This window comes from Ranitomeya variabilis, chromosome 4 (assembly GCF_051348905.1).
Source record: "Ranitomeya variabilis isolate aRanVar5 chromosome 4, aRanVar5.hap1, whole genome shotgun sequence".
Taxonomy (NCBI): domain Eukaryota; kingdom Metazoa; phylum Chordata; class Amphibia; order Anura; family Dendrobatidae; genus Ranitomeya; species Ranitomeya variabilis.
In genome coordinates, this window is record NC_135235.1 from 107,272,294 (window position 1) to 107,287,212 (window position 14,919).

Consider the following 14,919-nt stretch of genomic DNA (forward strand, 5'->3'; position numbering starts at 1 on the left):
TTTCTATACAACTGGACCTATTACTCCTATTTTTCTTGTGTTGATATAAATTAGATAGAGCGCTCGCTAGACAGCAGTGTTGGGAGGCTCAGGTTCAGATGCGACGTAATACAGACATATGCTCGGAGTTGCCGACGCGGTTTGTGGCGTTTCAGCGTGACATAGTCACTGGTGCATGGGTAAGGGTACGGAGGAACCGGTACCAGGGGCCTGAATGCAGGTATTTAGGTGACAGGATGAGCTGCGGGGTTAGTGAACCCAAAATAAACAAGGTCGAGACCAGTCAAAACCAACCCAAACCTATGGTAAAACATGGATGTGAGCATGTCGTCAGCAAGATGGGGTGGTGGTGATCCCTTAAGGAAGTATGGAGGAGAAACGCAAAGGGGAGGGATGCATGTGCCAATCGATGGTTCCGGTCCCTACTTTGGTTTCTTAGTGTTGTGTCGGGCGGGGATGTCATAGGGGCATGCAGATGCCCTGTCTCGCGCCCATGTGTGGGTGACAAATGCTCAACCCCACAGGTTTGAACAGGGGAGGGGTATATGTGAGGAAGTGACCCCTGTTACAGCTAGGGGGTGCTGTTTGTTCTCCCCAGGATACACACAGAGGCGTAGTGAGGTCATGAGGGGGCATTGTGTCATGAATCCCCAATGGCTAGGGATAGCACAGGATAAGCAAAGATAATAAATATCGGACGAGCTCTAGGGTGATGGAACCTGGGCTGACCGCTGCCCTACGCCTGACAAACGCAACTAGAGATAGCCAGGGAGCGTGCCTACGTTGGTTCTAGACGCCACGCACCAGCCTAAGAGCTAACTAGTACTGCAGAGAAAACAAAGACCTCACTTGCCTCCAGAGGAATTAACCCCAAAGATATAGTTGCCCCCCACATGTATTGACGGTGAAATGAGAGGAAGGCACACACATAGAGATGATGTATATAGCTTTAGCAAATAGAGGCCCGCTGAAAACTAGAAAGCAGAATGACACAAAAGGGGACTGAGCGGTCAGCAAAAAACCCTAATCAAAAAAACCATCCTGAGATTACAAGAACCCATGTGCCAACTCATGGCACATGGGGAGAACCTCAGTCCACTAGAGCAACCAGCTAACAAAGAGACATTCTAAGCAAGCTGGACAAAAAACCAAACAACTGAAAATCAGCACTTAGCTTATCCTGAAAGATCTGGGAGCAGGTAGGCAGGAACCAAACAGAGCACATCTGAACACATTGATAGCCGGCAAGGGAAATGACAGAAAGGCCAGGTAAAATAGGAAACACCCAGCCTCTGATGGACAGATGGAAACCAAAGGCCGCAACCCACCAAAGTCACCCAGTACCAGCAGTAACCACCAGAGGGAGCCCGCAAACAGAATCCACAACAGTACCCCCCCTTGAGGAGGGGTCACCGAACCCTCACGAGAACCCCCAGGGCGATCAGGGTGAGCTCTATGGAAGGCGCGGACCAAATCAGTCGCATGAACATCGGAGGCGACCACCCAGGAATTGTCCTCCTGACCATAACCCTTCCACTTAACCAAATACTGGAGTTTGCGTCTGGAAACACGAGAATCCAAGATCTTTTCAACAACATACTCCAATTCTCCCTCCACCAGCACCGGAGCAGGAGGCTCGACCGAGGGAACAACAGGCACCTCATACCTCCGCAACAACGACCGATGGAACACATTATGAATAGCGAACGATGCTGGGAGATCCAAACGGAAGGATACAGGGTTAAGAATCTCCGAGATCCTATAAGGACCGATGAACCGAGGCTTGAACTTAGGAGAAGAGACCTTCATAGGGACAAAACGAGAAGACAACCACACCAAGTCCCCAACAAGAAGTCGGGGACCCACGCGGCGACGGTGATTAGCAAACTGCTGAGTCTTCTCCTGAGATAACTTCAAATTGTCCACCACCTGATTCCAAATGTGATGTAGCCTGTCCACCACCACGTCCACTCCAGGACAATCCGAAGACTCCACCTGACCAGAGGAAAAACGAGGATGAAACCCCGAATTACAAAAAAAAGGAGAGACCAACGTGGCCGAACTAGCCCGATTATTAAGAGCAAATTCGGCCAGTGGCAAAAAAGCAACCCAGTCATCCTGATCAGCAGAAACAAAACACCTCAAATAAGTTTCCAAGGTCTGATTAGTTCGCTCCGTCTGGCCATTCGTCTGAGGATGGAATGCAGACGAGAAAGACAAATCAATGTCCATCTTGGCACAAAACGTCCGCCAAAATCTAGACACAAACTGGGATCCCCTGTCAGAAACGATATTCTCCGGAATCCCATGCAAACGAACCACGTTCTGAAAAAACAAAGGAACCAACTCAGAGGAGGAGGGCAACTTAGGCAAGGGCACCAAATGAACCATCTTAGAAAAGCGGTCACACACAACCCAGATAACGGACATTTTCTGTGAAACCGGGAGATCAGAAATAAAATCCATGGAAATGTGCGTCCAAGGCCTCTTCGGGATGGGCAAGGATAACAACAACCCACTAGCCCGTGAACAGCAAGGCTTAGCTCGAGCACACACTTCACAAGACTGCACAAAAGTACGCACATCCCTAGACAAGGAAGGCCACCAAAAAGACCTGGCCACCAAGTCTCTTGTACCAAATATTCCAGGATGACCAGCCAACACAGAAGAATGGACCTCGGAGATGACTCTACTGGTCCAATCATCCGGAACAAACAGTCTTTCTGGTGGACATCGATCCGGTTTGTCCACCTGAAACTCCTGCAATGCGCGTCGCAAGTCTGGGGATACGGCGGACAATATTACCCCATCCCTAAGGATACCAGCAGGCCCAGTGTCTCCAGGAGAGTCAGGCACAAAACTCCTGGAAAGAGCATCTGCCTTCACATTCTTTGAACCTGGCAGGTATGAAACCACGAAATTGAAACAAGAAAAAAATAACGACCAACGAGCCTGTCAAGGATTCAAACGCCTGGCAGACTCAAGGTAAATGAGATTCTTGTGATCAGTCAAGACCACCACGCGATGTTTAGCACCCTCAAGCCAATGACGCCACTCCTCAAATGCCCACTTCATGGCCAAAAGCTCCCGATTACCCACATCATAATTGCGCTCGGCGGGCGAGAATTTTCTAGAGAAGAAAGCACATGGCTTCATCACCGAGCCATTAGAACTTCTCTGTGACAAAACCGCCCCCGCTCCAATCTCGGAAGCATCAACCTCCACCTGGAAAGGAAGTGAAACATCTGGTTGACACAACACAGGAGCAGAAGAAAACCGGCGCTTAAGTTCCCGAAAAGCCTCCACGGCCGCAGGAGACCAATCAGCAACATCAGCACCCTTTTTAGTCAAATCAGTCAAAGGTTTAACAATACTGGAAAAATTAGCAATGAACCGACGATAAAAATTAGCAAACCCCAAGAACTTCTGAAGGCTCTTAACAGATGTAGGTTGTGTCCAGTCACAAATAGCCTGAACCTTAACGGGATCCATCTCAATAGTAGAAGGAGAAAAAATGTACCCCAAAAAAGAAATCTTCTGGACTCCGAAGAGACACTTTGAGCCCTTCACAAACAGAGAATTGGCCCGCAAAACCTGAAACACCTTCCTGACCTGTAGAACATGAGACTCCCAGTCATCAGAAAACACCAAAATATCATCCAAATACACAATCATAAACTTATCCAGATATTCACGGAAAATATTGTGCATAAAGGACTGAAAGACTGACGGAGCATTGGAGAGTCCAAAAGGCATTACCAAATACTCAAAATGGCCCTCAGGCGTATTAAATGCGGTTTTCCACTCATCACCCTGTTTTATCCGCACCAGATTATACGCACCACGAAGATCTATTTTAGTGAACCACCTAGCCCCCTTAATGCGAGCAAACAAATCAGTAAATAATGGCAATGGATACTGGTATTTGACTGTAATCTTATTCAGAAGGCGATAATCTATACAAGGCCTCAGGGAACCATCTTTTTTTGCCACGAAAAAAAAACCTGCTCCCAGAGGGGACGAAGATGGACGAATATGTCCCTTTTCCAAGGACTCCTTAATATAATTCCGCATAGCAGTATGCTCTGGCAGTGACAGATTAAATAAACGACCCTTAGGGAACTTACTGCCAGGAATCAATTCTATAGCACAGTCACACTCTCTATGGGGAGGGAGCGAATTGAGCTTAGGCTCCTCAAAAACATCCCTATAATCCGACAAAAACGCAGGGATCTCCGAAGGAGTAGATGAAGCGATAGAAATCGGAGGTGCATCATCATGAACCCCCTGGCATCCCCAGCTTAGCACAGACATTGTTTTCCAGTCCAGGACAGGATTATGAGTTTGTAACCATGGCAGACCAAGCACTAGTACATCATGTAAATTATACAGTACAAGGAAGCGAATCACCTCCTGATGAACGGGAGTCATGCGCATGGTCACTTGTGTCCAATACTGCGGTTTATTCATAGCCAATGGTGTAGAATCAATTCCTTTCAGAGGAATAGGAACTTCCAGAGGCTCTAGACTAAAACCGCAGCGTTTAGCAAATGACCAATCCATAAGACTCAGGGCAGAGCCTGAATCCACATAGGCATCGACGGAAATGGAAGACAGTGAAAAAATCAGAGTCACAGACAAAATGAACTTAGACTGCAGAGTATCAATGGCAAAAGATTTATCAACCCTTTTTGTGCGTTTAGAGCATGCTGATATAACATGAGCTGAATCACCACAATAAAAACACAAACCATTTTTCCGCCTATAATTTTGCCGTTCACTTCTGGACTGAATTCTATCACATTGCATAGTCTCAGGTGCCTGTTCAGAAGACACCGCCAACTGGTGCACGGGTTTGCGCTCCCGTAAACGCCGATCAATCTGAATGGCCATAGCCATAGACTCATTCAGACCTGTAGGCGCAGGGAACCCCACCATAATATCCTTAATGGCCTCAGAAAGACCATTTCTGAAGTTTGCAGCCAGGGCGCACTCATTCCACTGAGTAAGCACCGACCATTTCCGAAATTTCTGACAATATATTTCCGCTTCATCATGCCCCTGAGAGAGGGCTAATAAAGCCTTTTCAGCCTGAATCTCTAGGTTAGGTTCCTCATAGAGCAATCCCAATGCCAGAAAAAACGCATCCACACTGAGCAATGCAGGATCCCCTGGTGCCAATGCAAATGCCCAATTCTGAGGGTCGCCCCGTAGGAACGATATAACAATCTTGACCTGTTGAGCAGGGTCTCCAGAGGAGCGAGATTTCAAAGAGAGAAACAATTTACAATTGTTCCTGAAATTCAGGAAGGTAGATCTATCTCCAGAAAAAAACTCTGGAATAGGAATTCTAGGTTCAGACATGGGAGTGTGAACAACGAAATCCTGTATGTTTTGAACCTTTGCCGCGAGATTACTCAGGCTGGAAGCCAAACTCTGGACATCCATGATAAACAGCTAAGATCAGAGCCATTCAATGGTTAAGAGGAGGTAAGAAGCAGCTAGACAGCAATTAAGGGCTAGGCAGCAAAACTCTGAAGGAAAAAAAAAAAAAAAAATTCCCTTGAACACTTCTTTTTCTCCTGCTTCAGCCCAAACAATTAACACTTTGTGGGCCGGCTATACTGTCATGAATCCCCAATGACTAGGGATAGCACAGGATAAGCAAAGATAATAAATATCGGACGAGCTCTAGGGTGATGGAACCTGGGCTGACCGCTGCCCTACGCCTGACAAACGCAACTAGAGATAGCCAGGGAGCGTGCCTACGTTGGTTCTAGACGCCACGCACCAGCCTAAGAGCTAACTAGTACTGCAGAGAAAACAAAGACCTCACTTGCCTCCAGAGGAATTAACCCCAAAGATATAGTTGCCCCCCACATGTATTGACGGTGAAATGAGAGGAAGGCACACACATAGAGATGATGTATATAGCTTTAGCAAATAGAGGCCCGCTGAAAACTAGAAAGCAGAATGACACAAAAGGGGACTGAGCGGTCAGCAAAAAACCCTAATCAAAAAAACCATCCTGAGATTACAAGAACCCATGTGCCAACTCATGGCACATGGGGAGAACCTCAGTCCACTAGAGCAACCAGCTAACAAAGAGACATTCTAAGCAAGCTGGACAAAAAACCAAACAACTGAAAATCAGCACTTAGCTTATCCTGAAAGATCTGGGAGCAGGTAGGCAGGAACCAAACAGAGCACATCTGAACACATTGATAGCCGGCAAGGGAAATGACAGAAAGGCCAGGTAAAATAGGAAACACCCAGCCTCTGATGGACAGATGGAAACCAAAGGCCGCAACCCACCAAAGTCACCCAGTACCAGCAGTAACCACCAGAGGGAGCCCGCAAACAGAATCCACAACAGCATTGTAGTCGCAGGTGTAGCTGTGATTACAATTGCTAAAAGCCCTGTAGTATAGAGAGTTGAGGCTGAGGAGTCTCAGATGTGTCATGGCCAGAGTGGGGCCTGACAACCCACAACGTACACAGTGATGCTGCTGTCCATGATGACTGGTCACGGATGTGGACAGGTCTTGTGCCCGGAGGTGAATCGAAGGTAGACTGTTCTGTGCCCGAAGGAAGAACTGGCATGTGTCACAGCTGCAGACAGGAGGATGTCAAGGTCTGTGTACGGCTGTGACTAGAGACTGTGATACAGCAGTGCAGGACACCCATGGAACTAGTTAATGAGGACTAGCATGTGTAGTGACTGCAATCTAAAGGATGCTGTTATGAACTGGTGTGAATTGAACACTGAAGTTATATGCATTTGTGTGGATTGGAACCTTCTCTGCTTGAAGATAACACATTAGAAAAACTTTTATGTTTGAACTTTGTGGGGGTCAGTGCCTCATCACTGGCTACTGGTGCACTACACAGTGTTATGCAGCCATTCTAAGGGAACATGCGGATGACCGTAGATTCTCTCATCCCAGAGAATCTGGTCGATTGTGCAAATCGCACTCGGATCAGAGATTGATCAGAGTGTGATACCATTCTCTTGGATGAGAAGATAAAGAACAGAATAGAAGATCAGGAACAGAATTTGATGAAAACGTTGTAAAAGAAGATAGGTTAAAAAGTCTTAAAATTTTCTCCATCTTCTCCATTCTGTCAGTGCGTGGAAATCAAACTGCACTCAGGTGTCATCTAAGTGCGGTCTGATGTTTTCCATGGACTCATTGACTTGCATGACTGAGTGCGAGATGAATATCAGATCAAACCTGGGCATGTAGCACATCACAGCACTGTCGACGGAATAGTTGCCGCTGCCAGGTATTGCACATCCGCTTCACATTGATTTGAATAGTTGGCCAATGTGCAGTACCCACCATACAATTGACAGAGCTGTTCCGTCCTCTGACAACATCGGGAACACCCGATCACCACCAACGATCACAGATATCCTAAAGATAAATCCTGGACAACCCCTTTAACTCATTCTGAAGCCATCAATATATAATCTATAAAAGGTAAATGGTCGAAAAAAAATTTATGAAATCTACAACAAAAATGTATTTTTGGCCAAAAATATGTGCATTGAAGTAAGAGAATAAAAACTGTCCTCAAATGTGTCCAACCGTAAATGCAATGTTACTTCATTAATCAACTTGTTCTAGTCATCAAAGAAATATGAAAATATGCCTAATTGGCGCTTCCAAACGGAGTCAACACATCAAACAGCAACAGGGAAGCTAGGTGCCATAAAAATATACAAATTTTATTGATAGTATGATTAAACTAGAAGAGTGTATGTTAAAATCCAATTAAAGGGGACAACAGTGCAATGAGAGCAACCATCCAAAAGATTATAATATCACAATACAGTAACATAACCACAATGGAAAATATGTTGAAAATTTTACTAATTTGAAAAGGAGGGCATTTTGTGTTAAATCTTTCAATGAGCAAAAACCTGCTTCGGTAAGAATCATGCAATGCCTCAGATCAAAAATGAATAAGTAATTCAATTCATGTCCAATAGGAAAGTGCAAGTGTGCATGTATCCAAGTGGATAAAGAGAATAATTCTGGAGTAATTCATAACAGTGTAAGATATATGAATAAAAGAATCATTGGTAGTTCATGAGTACTATACCTTTAAGATGGTGCTGACACCCCAATGCGCGTTTCGCGTAAGTTTTTTCGAGGGGTTGGCCTGACGAGCAGATATTTACTACCCCCGTGATCTGATATTAACAACTTATTCTAAGGGCAAGTAATCGATATTGCCGTCCTGAACAACCCTTCTAACATTTTTTTTCTTCCAATCACCTGCAAGCCTAAACAAGTGATTCAGTAGCGCTCATTCATTAAACCTAGTTGCTCTTGGGAATCATATATATTCATCTGATTTTTCTTTTAGGTGCTGTGAAAAATGAAAACGTCTGCCTGATTGTTTGCTATAGGCATCAGCTTTACACTTTACCATTTTTTTTGTATCTTGATCTTCACCAGTATTTATCGTTAATCTAAAAAGATTTTTTTCAGCCCCACTTTATACTATAAAATGTATTTTATGCCAGGAAAGACCTTTTTGTGTTGAAATAGAGCTCAGAGATGTCCGTAAAGTTTCAGTGTTCTGAAAAAATAAAAAAGATCAAGAGAGAAAACTGTTTTATTGTGGACATTTTATTAAGAACATATTCTGCAACATATTTTTTTCTGTCAATAGGGGTTTATACTATGACACAATACGTCCTCGACAGCCTCTCAGCCATATTCAGACTATTGGGCAACGCATGCGGCTCAGTCGGGGTGATATAGCACAAGCGAAGAAACTGTACAAATGTCCAGGTAATGATCAATAATTTATTTTTCTCTTTTTGTATTTTTGTTTTATAAGCTTTTATGCTCTTTGGTCTATCCATCCAAGAGAAATGGACGGATTATCATCTCCATTCTCAACACAGACACATCCTAGTTGCTTCTATTTTCTTTCTTTTTTTCACTCAAGCAGGTAGAATGCCTGAACATTTTTTTTCCATTGACTCTTAGCAATACATTACTTAAAAAGAGAGGGAACTCTGAATTACAAAGTCTGTCTTCTGTGTTTCAACCGTTTTACAGGAATGCCCATACAATGTACTGGATAAGTCTGATCCCCAGAAATAGATGAGAATAGGAATAGCTCAGAGTTTCAAGGAAATGTTTTTAAGGCCACATTCACACGTTCAGTATTTGGTCAGGATTTTACTTCAGTATTTATAAGCCAAAACCAGGAGTGGCTGATAAATACAGAAGTGGTGAGTTAGTGACCTGTTTCTATTAGGCCGTGTTCATACTTTCAGTATTTTACATGAGTATTTGTTTGCCATAATCAGGACTGGAGAGGAAAAGTATAATAGAAACATGTCGCCACTTCTGCATTTCTCGCCCACTCCTGCTGTAATCTTACCAAATACTGATCAAATACTGAATGTGTGAATGTGACCTTATACTTTTCCTCTGATTGTAGCAGAGATGTACTCTAGACTCATGACTGGAGTACATTTTCTGACTCTTCAGCAATTTCAGAGTTGTGCCTCTTTATTAAATTTTTCTCATTGCAGCGGACTTTTAATCAAGATTAATGAATAAACTCCACTTTATATTAAGACTCCTTAGTCCACCTAAAAAAAGGATTACTGGAGCCTAAAAGGTTTCTAGCGTACTTGCATGTGTATGCCACAGCACATCATTGTTTATTTCTCTTCTTTTTTTTAATTTTCAAGCATGTGGAGAAACTTTAATGGAGTCAAGTGGCAATTTCTCCGCTCCTGGTTATCCAAGTGGTTATCCATCTTACACACATTGTGTATGGAGAATATCTGTAACACCTGGAGAAAAGGTACAGAAAAGTATAATGAAGTATGTTACCTGTGTTCTATTTGAAGTATATACAGTGGCATGTAAAAGTTTGGGCACCCCTGGTCAAAATTACTGTTATTGTTAACGGTTGAGCAAGTTAAAGAATTAATGATCTCTAAAAGGCCTAAAGTTAAAGATGACACATTTCTTTTGTTTTTTAGGCAAAAAATACATGCATATTTTCATCTTTTACATTTTAAAAATTACAAAACGAAAAGTAGGCTTATGCAACAGCTTGGCCACCCTCCATGGGTAGTACCATTTTGCAAGTATCACAGCTTCTAAACACTTTTTGTAGCCACAAATGAGTCTTTTCTTGTTTGAGAGATTTTCATCCATTCTTTCTTGGAAAATTCTTCCCTTTCTGTGAGATTCCTGGGTCGTCTTGTATTCACTGCTATTTTGAGGTTTAGCCACAAATTTTTTATGATGTTCAGATCACGGGACTGTGAGGGCCATTGTAAAGCCTTCAGCTTGCGCCTTTTGAGGTAGTCTGTTGTGGATTTTCACGTGTGTTTAGGATCATTATCCATTTGTAGAAGTCGTCCTCTTTTCAACTTCAGCTTTTTTACAGATGGTGTTATGTTTGCATCAAGAATTTGTTGAAATTTCATTGAATCCATTCTTCGCTCTACCCGTGAAATGTTCCCTGTGCCATTGGACGCAACACAACCGCAAAGCATGTGCCCTTTTTCCTCCACACATACCTGTGATCATTGTTGCCAAAGAGTTCTATTTTAACCTCATTGGTCCACATGACTTTTTTCCAAAATGCATCAGGCTTGTTTAGATGTTCTTTTCTATACTTGTGACGCTGAATTTTATGGTGCGGATGCAGGAGAGGTTTTCTTCTGATGACTCTTTCATGAGGGCCATATTTATGCAGATGTGTCTGAACAGTAGAACAATGTACCACAACTACAGAGTCTGCTAAATCTTTCTGAAGGTCTTTTGCAGTCAAGCAGGGGTTTTGATTTGCCTCTAGAAATCCTCTCAGCAACTCTCACTGAAATTTTGCTTGGTCTTCTAGACCTTATCTTGACATCCACTGTTCCTGTTAACTGACATTTCTTAATTACATTTCGATCTGAAGAAAGGACAACTTGAAAACACTTTGCTATCTTCCAATAGCCTTCTCCTGCTTTGTGGGCTTCCACTATTTTCATTTTCAGAGTGCTAAGCAGCTGCCTAGAAGAACCTAGGGCTGCTGTTTTTTGGTACAAGGTTAGAGCACAAGGTTAGAGGAGGCTGGGCTTTTAAAATGCTGGAAAATTTGCATCACCTGGTCTTTCCTAACGATGATTGTGAACAAGCCAAAGCAGGCTAATTAAGGTCTGAAACCTCAGTCAAAGTTATCTAAGCACACAAATCTCCAAGGGTGTCCAAGCTTTTGCATCAACCCATTTTCCTTTTTGTAATATGTAAATAATATGTAATATTTTGTAATATGTAAAAAATGACAATTTCAATCAGCGGTGCTTTGTATCAATTGCACACCAAGAATCTAAGGTGAGAGGAGGACTTGGGGTTCTCATCACCAAAGGCGTTTCGAGCGCTACCTGCGTTCAAACCAAGTCTAAGAGCACAGGTAGAGCTCAAAAGGCATCTAGGGATGAGACCCCCAAGTCTTCGCCCTCACACCTTAGATTCTTGGTGTGCAATTGTTCTTCTTCTTGTCAAATATTTTTAACTTTTTGCAATAAAGGAATTCGTTTTATATATGCCAGGATTGGAAGCTGAATCTTTCCTTCTTCTCCTGAATATAGTTTGCCATACTGCCTTCTCCTTTAAGGAGACTGAAAAACAATAATAACTAGAGTAAACACTCATATTTTTGCAAGAAATTGCTATCAGATGTATTCTGTTCTATATGAGGATAACATAAAGTAGGGGCAGAAGCCCTGATTTTAATGCTGGGTCACTTACTGAGTTTCTTTCTTTAATAAAACCTTCCTATCTGCTGCAGCTCTGCTAGTCCTCTCATTGATGAATTTCTGCCATATTGTCCTCAATATCCATGAGCTTTGGCTATTCTTGTTCTCGACCATTGATTTCCAGCTTTCTGACTATGCACAGTGCAGGCAAGCTGTTGCTCAATGGTGCAAGTAGGGTTAGGAAGTTCATCATTGAGAGGACTAGCAGATAAATCAGTGATATTGTCGAAACAACAGCTAAAAGCACAGTAAGTGACATATAGTTGAGATTAGCAATTCTGTCCCTGTTTCATGCTGCTCTCAGACTGGAAGTCATAAACCTGGTGTCTGAGTCCTTAAAAATTGTAAACTTTCTTTTTTTAAAATATTTTTTAATGCTATTCATTATTTATATGTGGTTTTAGATAGTCCTAAATTTCACAGAGATGGACCTCTTCAAAAGTCGTCTATGCTGGTATGATTATATTGAAGTACGAGATGGATATTGGAGAAAGGCGCCATTGTTAGGTAAGTTACCCTTATGGACATATACCTAAGATAATATGCCATATACAATGTAATGCTTTATGTGCCATGAAAGCACTATGGGGCCTATTCATTAAGACTGGTGTTGCTGGCCCTAATTAAGGGGCTCATTAGAGTACAGTGAGTCTAACCATTCTGGAGCATGTGCTAAGTGGCATGTGCCACCACAAGAAATGTTCTCGAGTTAGGGACTGGAGTAGACTTCTGGAGTAAGTTACCATTGGTTTAACGTTTGATTAATTTGATGGGTGGACGTAGGCATGTCCTTTCTACACCCATGGCCGAGACTGGCATGCAAACGCCAATTGTCACTATATTTATGCGCAACCTTCAAGTTTCACAAAAAAATTGTCCCTTAAGGTTTTTTTTATGCCAGAATTCTGGAAGGCCCTATTTGTTTTTAAGGCTGACATGTTTTAATAGCTCACAGCTTACTACTGAGGTAAGCCGTTCAACATTTATATCCCAACTATAAAACTAGTTATAGTAGAATTAGTCGACTATAAAAGCTCATTTTACTTTGGATTTTTTCACCTTTTACGTACGTTCTCATGGGAACAACAGAAAACAAAACACATGAAAATAGTATTTTTTACTGTTGTGGGTTTTTTGTGCCGAAAAGGTGTGGATTTGCCACTTTGCATTGCAGAGGTTGAATTTCTAAATGACATATGCAGCATAGACTGTCATACTGTGGATTTCATACATACATCGGATATTCGCCCCCTGGGAACAATCTTAAAGAATCAAATCTTGTCCAGCTATGCGGGAAAGGTAATTTTGGATTTATGGGTTCTTTTTGAAAGCTCTTGTTATTATGGGGTCATTCATTGCTGATTCTTTTACTTTTGTAAATCGGTCAATCGAAATTGTGATACAGGGTTTGTACAGCGTAGTCGTACATTTATAAAATATACTCCTGCTGCCCCCTATAGGACGTCAACAGCTTATTTTTTAGAAATTGTGTGGCTATGACATAGCAGACATCTCCTTAAACTTGATCACAGGATTGGTTTTGCTGCTTAAAACTATTTAAAATATAAATTAATCTATGACAATATAGTAGAATTGTTTTCTATTAAGTGCACTATGTGGAGCTTTTTGCAGGTTGTGAGCAGCAACAAATGTTGATTAGCAGTATTAAATATTAATAGTGGGAAAAAAAAGCTGTTACAGAAGTGTTCCGTGGCAAAGAAGTGTTATTCCTAAAAGTGTTTACCATTATGCCTTTCACATTGATTTCTCTAGATTTTCAAGATTTCCTTGCAGTCATTTAATTGGAGCTGTAATTGTTTTCTTTCAGTGGACACACAAGTGTACTAGCAAAAAATACAAGTCCAGATATCAGAGCTGTGTCCTGTGACTAACCGAGCAAGTGTGTGTAAAAGCTAGTAGACAAAGCCCAAATGTGGGTGATTAAAGAAAAAAGCTTTTTATTCTACCAGCTGCAAGGCGTTTGTATGTTCTCCCCGTGTTTGCGTGGGTTTCCTCCAGGTACCCCGGTTTCCTCCCACATTTCCAAAGACATACTGATAGGGAATCTACATTGTGAGCCCCATCGGGGTCAGTGCCAATAATGTCTGTAAAGCGCTGCAGAATTAATGGCGCTATATAAATGAGTAAAAATAAATAAAAATAAATAAATATTACCAGCACATAGGGACCAAATAATACCACATACAAGGAGAAATACTGCCACAACGTGACCCGCCCTCCCCCGGGGTGCGTGTGTCCCTATTGTGACAACAGGTATGTGATTGGAGACGCTGCCACTGTGCATTACGGTTGTGTGCATTAACATCTGTTATTTTGTGATGTCTCCTAGGGTTCTCACATGCTCTCTCCTTGCCATTTGTATAGTGGTAAGATCTGTCACTTTTTAGCCATGTGTTCTGCCATTCATCTTATGTAAATTATTAATAAATACGTTTTGCAATATATTTTTGCATTTCTTGGACTTTATTACACTGGATAGTGTTTGTGGTGGTTTTTAATACTGATTATGACTACAAACCACAATACTAACAACACTGTTAATGCCACCAGTGACATTATACACAGTACCTCTGTATATAGTGTCAGTGTACAGGTAATACAGTGATCACAGGTGACATTATACACAGGAGCTCTGTATATAGTGTCAGTGTACAGGTAATACAGTGATCACCAGTGACATGATACACAGGAGATCTGTATATAGTGTCAGTGTACAGGTAATACAGTGATCACCAGTGACATGATACACAGGAGATCTGTATATAGTGTCAGTGTACAGGTAATACAGTGATCACCAGTGAAAGAGCTGTCTAAGAACACCAGGGACAAAATTGTAGACCGGCACAAGGCTGGGATGGGCTATAGGACAATAGGCAAGCAACTTGGGGAGAAGACAACAACTGTTGGTATAATTATTGGAAAATAGAAGAAACACACCATGACTGTCAATTTTCCTCCCTCTGGGAATCCATTCAAGATCTCGCCTCGTGGGGTAAGGACGATTCTGAGAAAAGTCAAGAATCAGCCCAGAACTACATGGGAGAAGCTTGTCAATGACCTGAAGAGAGCTGGGCCACAGTCTCAAACATTACCATTAGTAACAC

General features: G+C 42.3%; 1 protein-coding gene across 2 annotated transcripts in view; it reads left to right on the forward strand.

The window, feature by feature from the left end:
* TLL2 (tolloid like 2) overlaps positions 1-14,919 on the forward strand; it is a 253,017-nt gene that overhangs the window by 195,229 nt on the left and 42,869 nt on the right. For both annotated transcript variants that reach the window (XM_077259078.1, XM_077259079.1), the window contains 3 exons: positions 8,686-8,807; positions 9,725-9,840; positions 12,199-12,301. In XM_077259078.1, the coding sequence (XP_077115193.1) occupies positions 8,686-8,807; positions 9,725-9,840; positions 12,199-12,301 (341 nt within the window). The remainder of the gene's footprint in view (positions 1-8,685; positions 8,808-9,724; positions 9,841-12,198; positions 12,302-14,919) is intronic.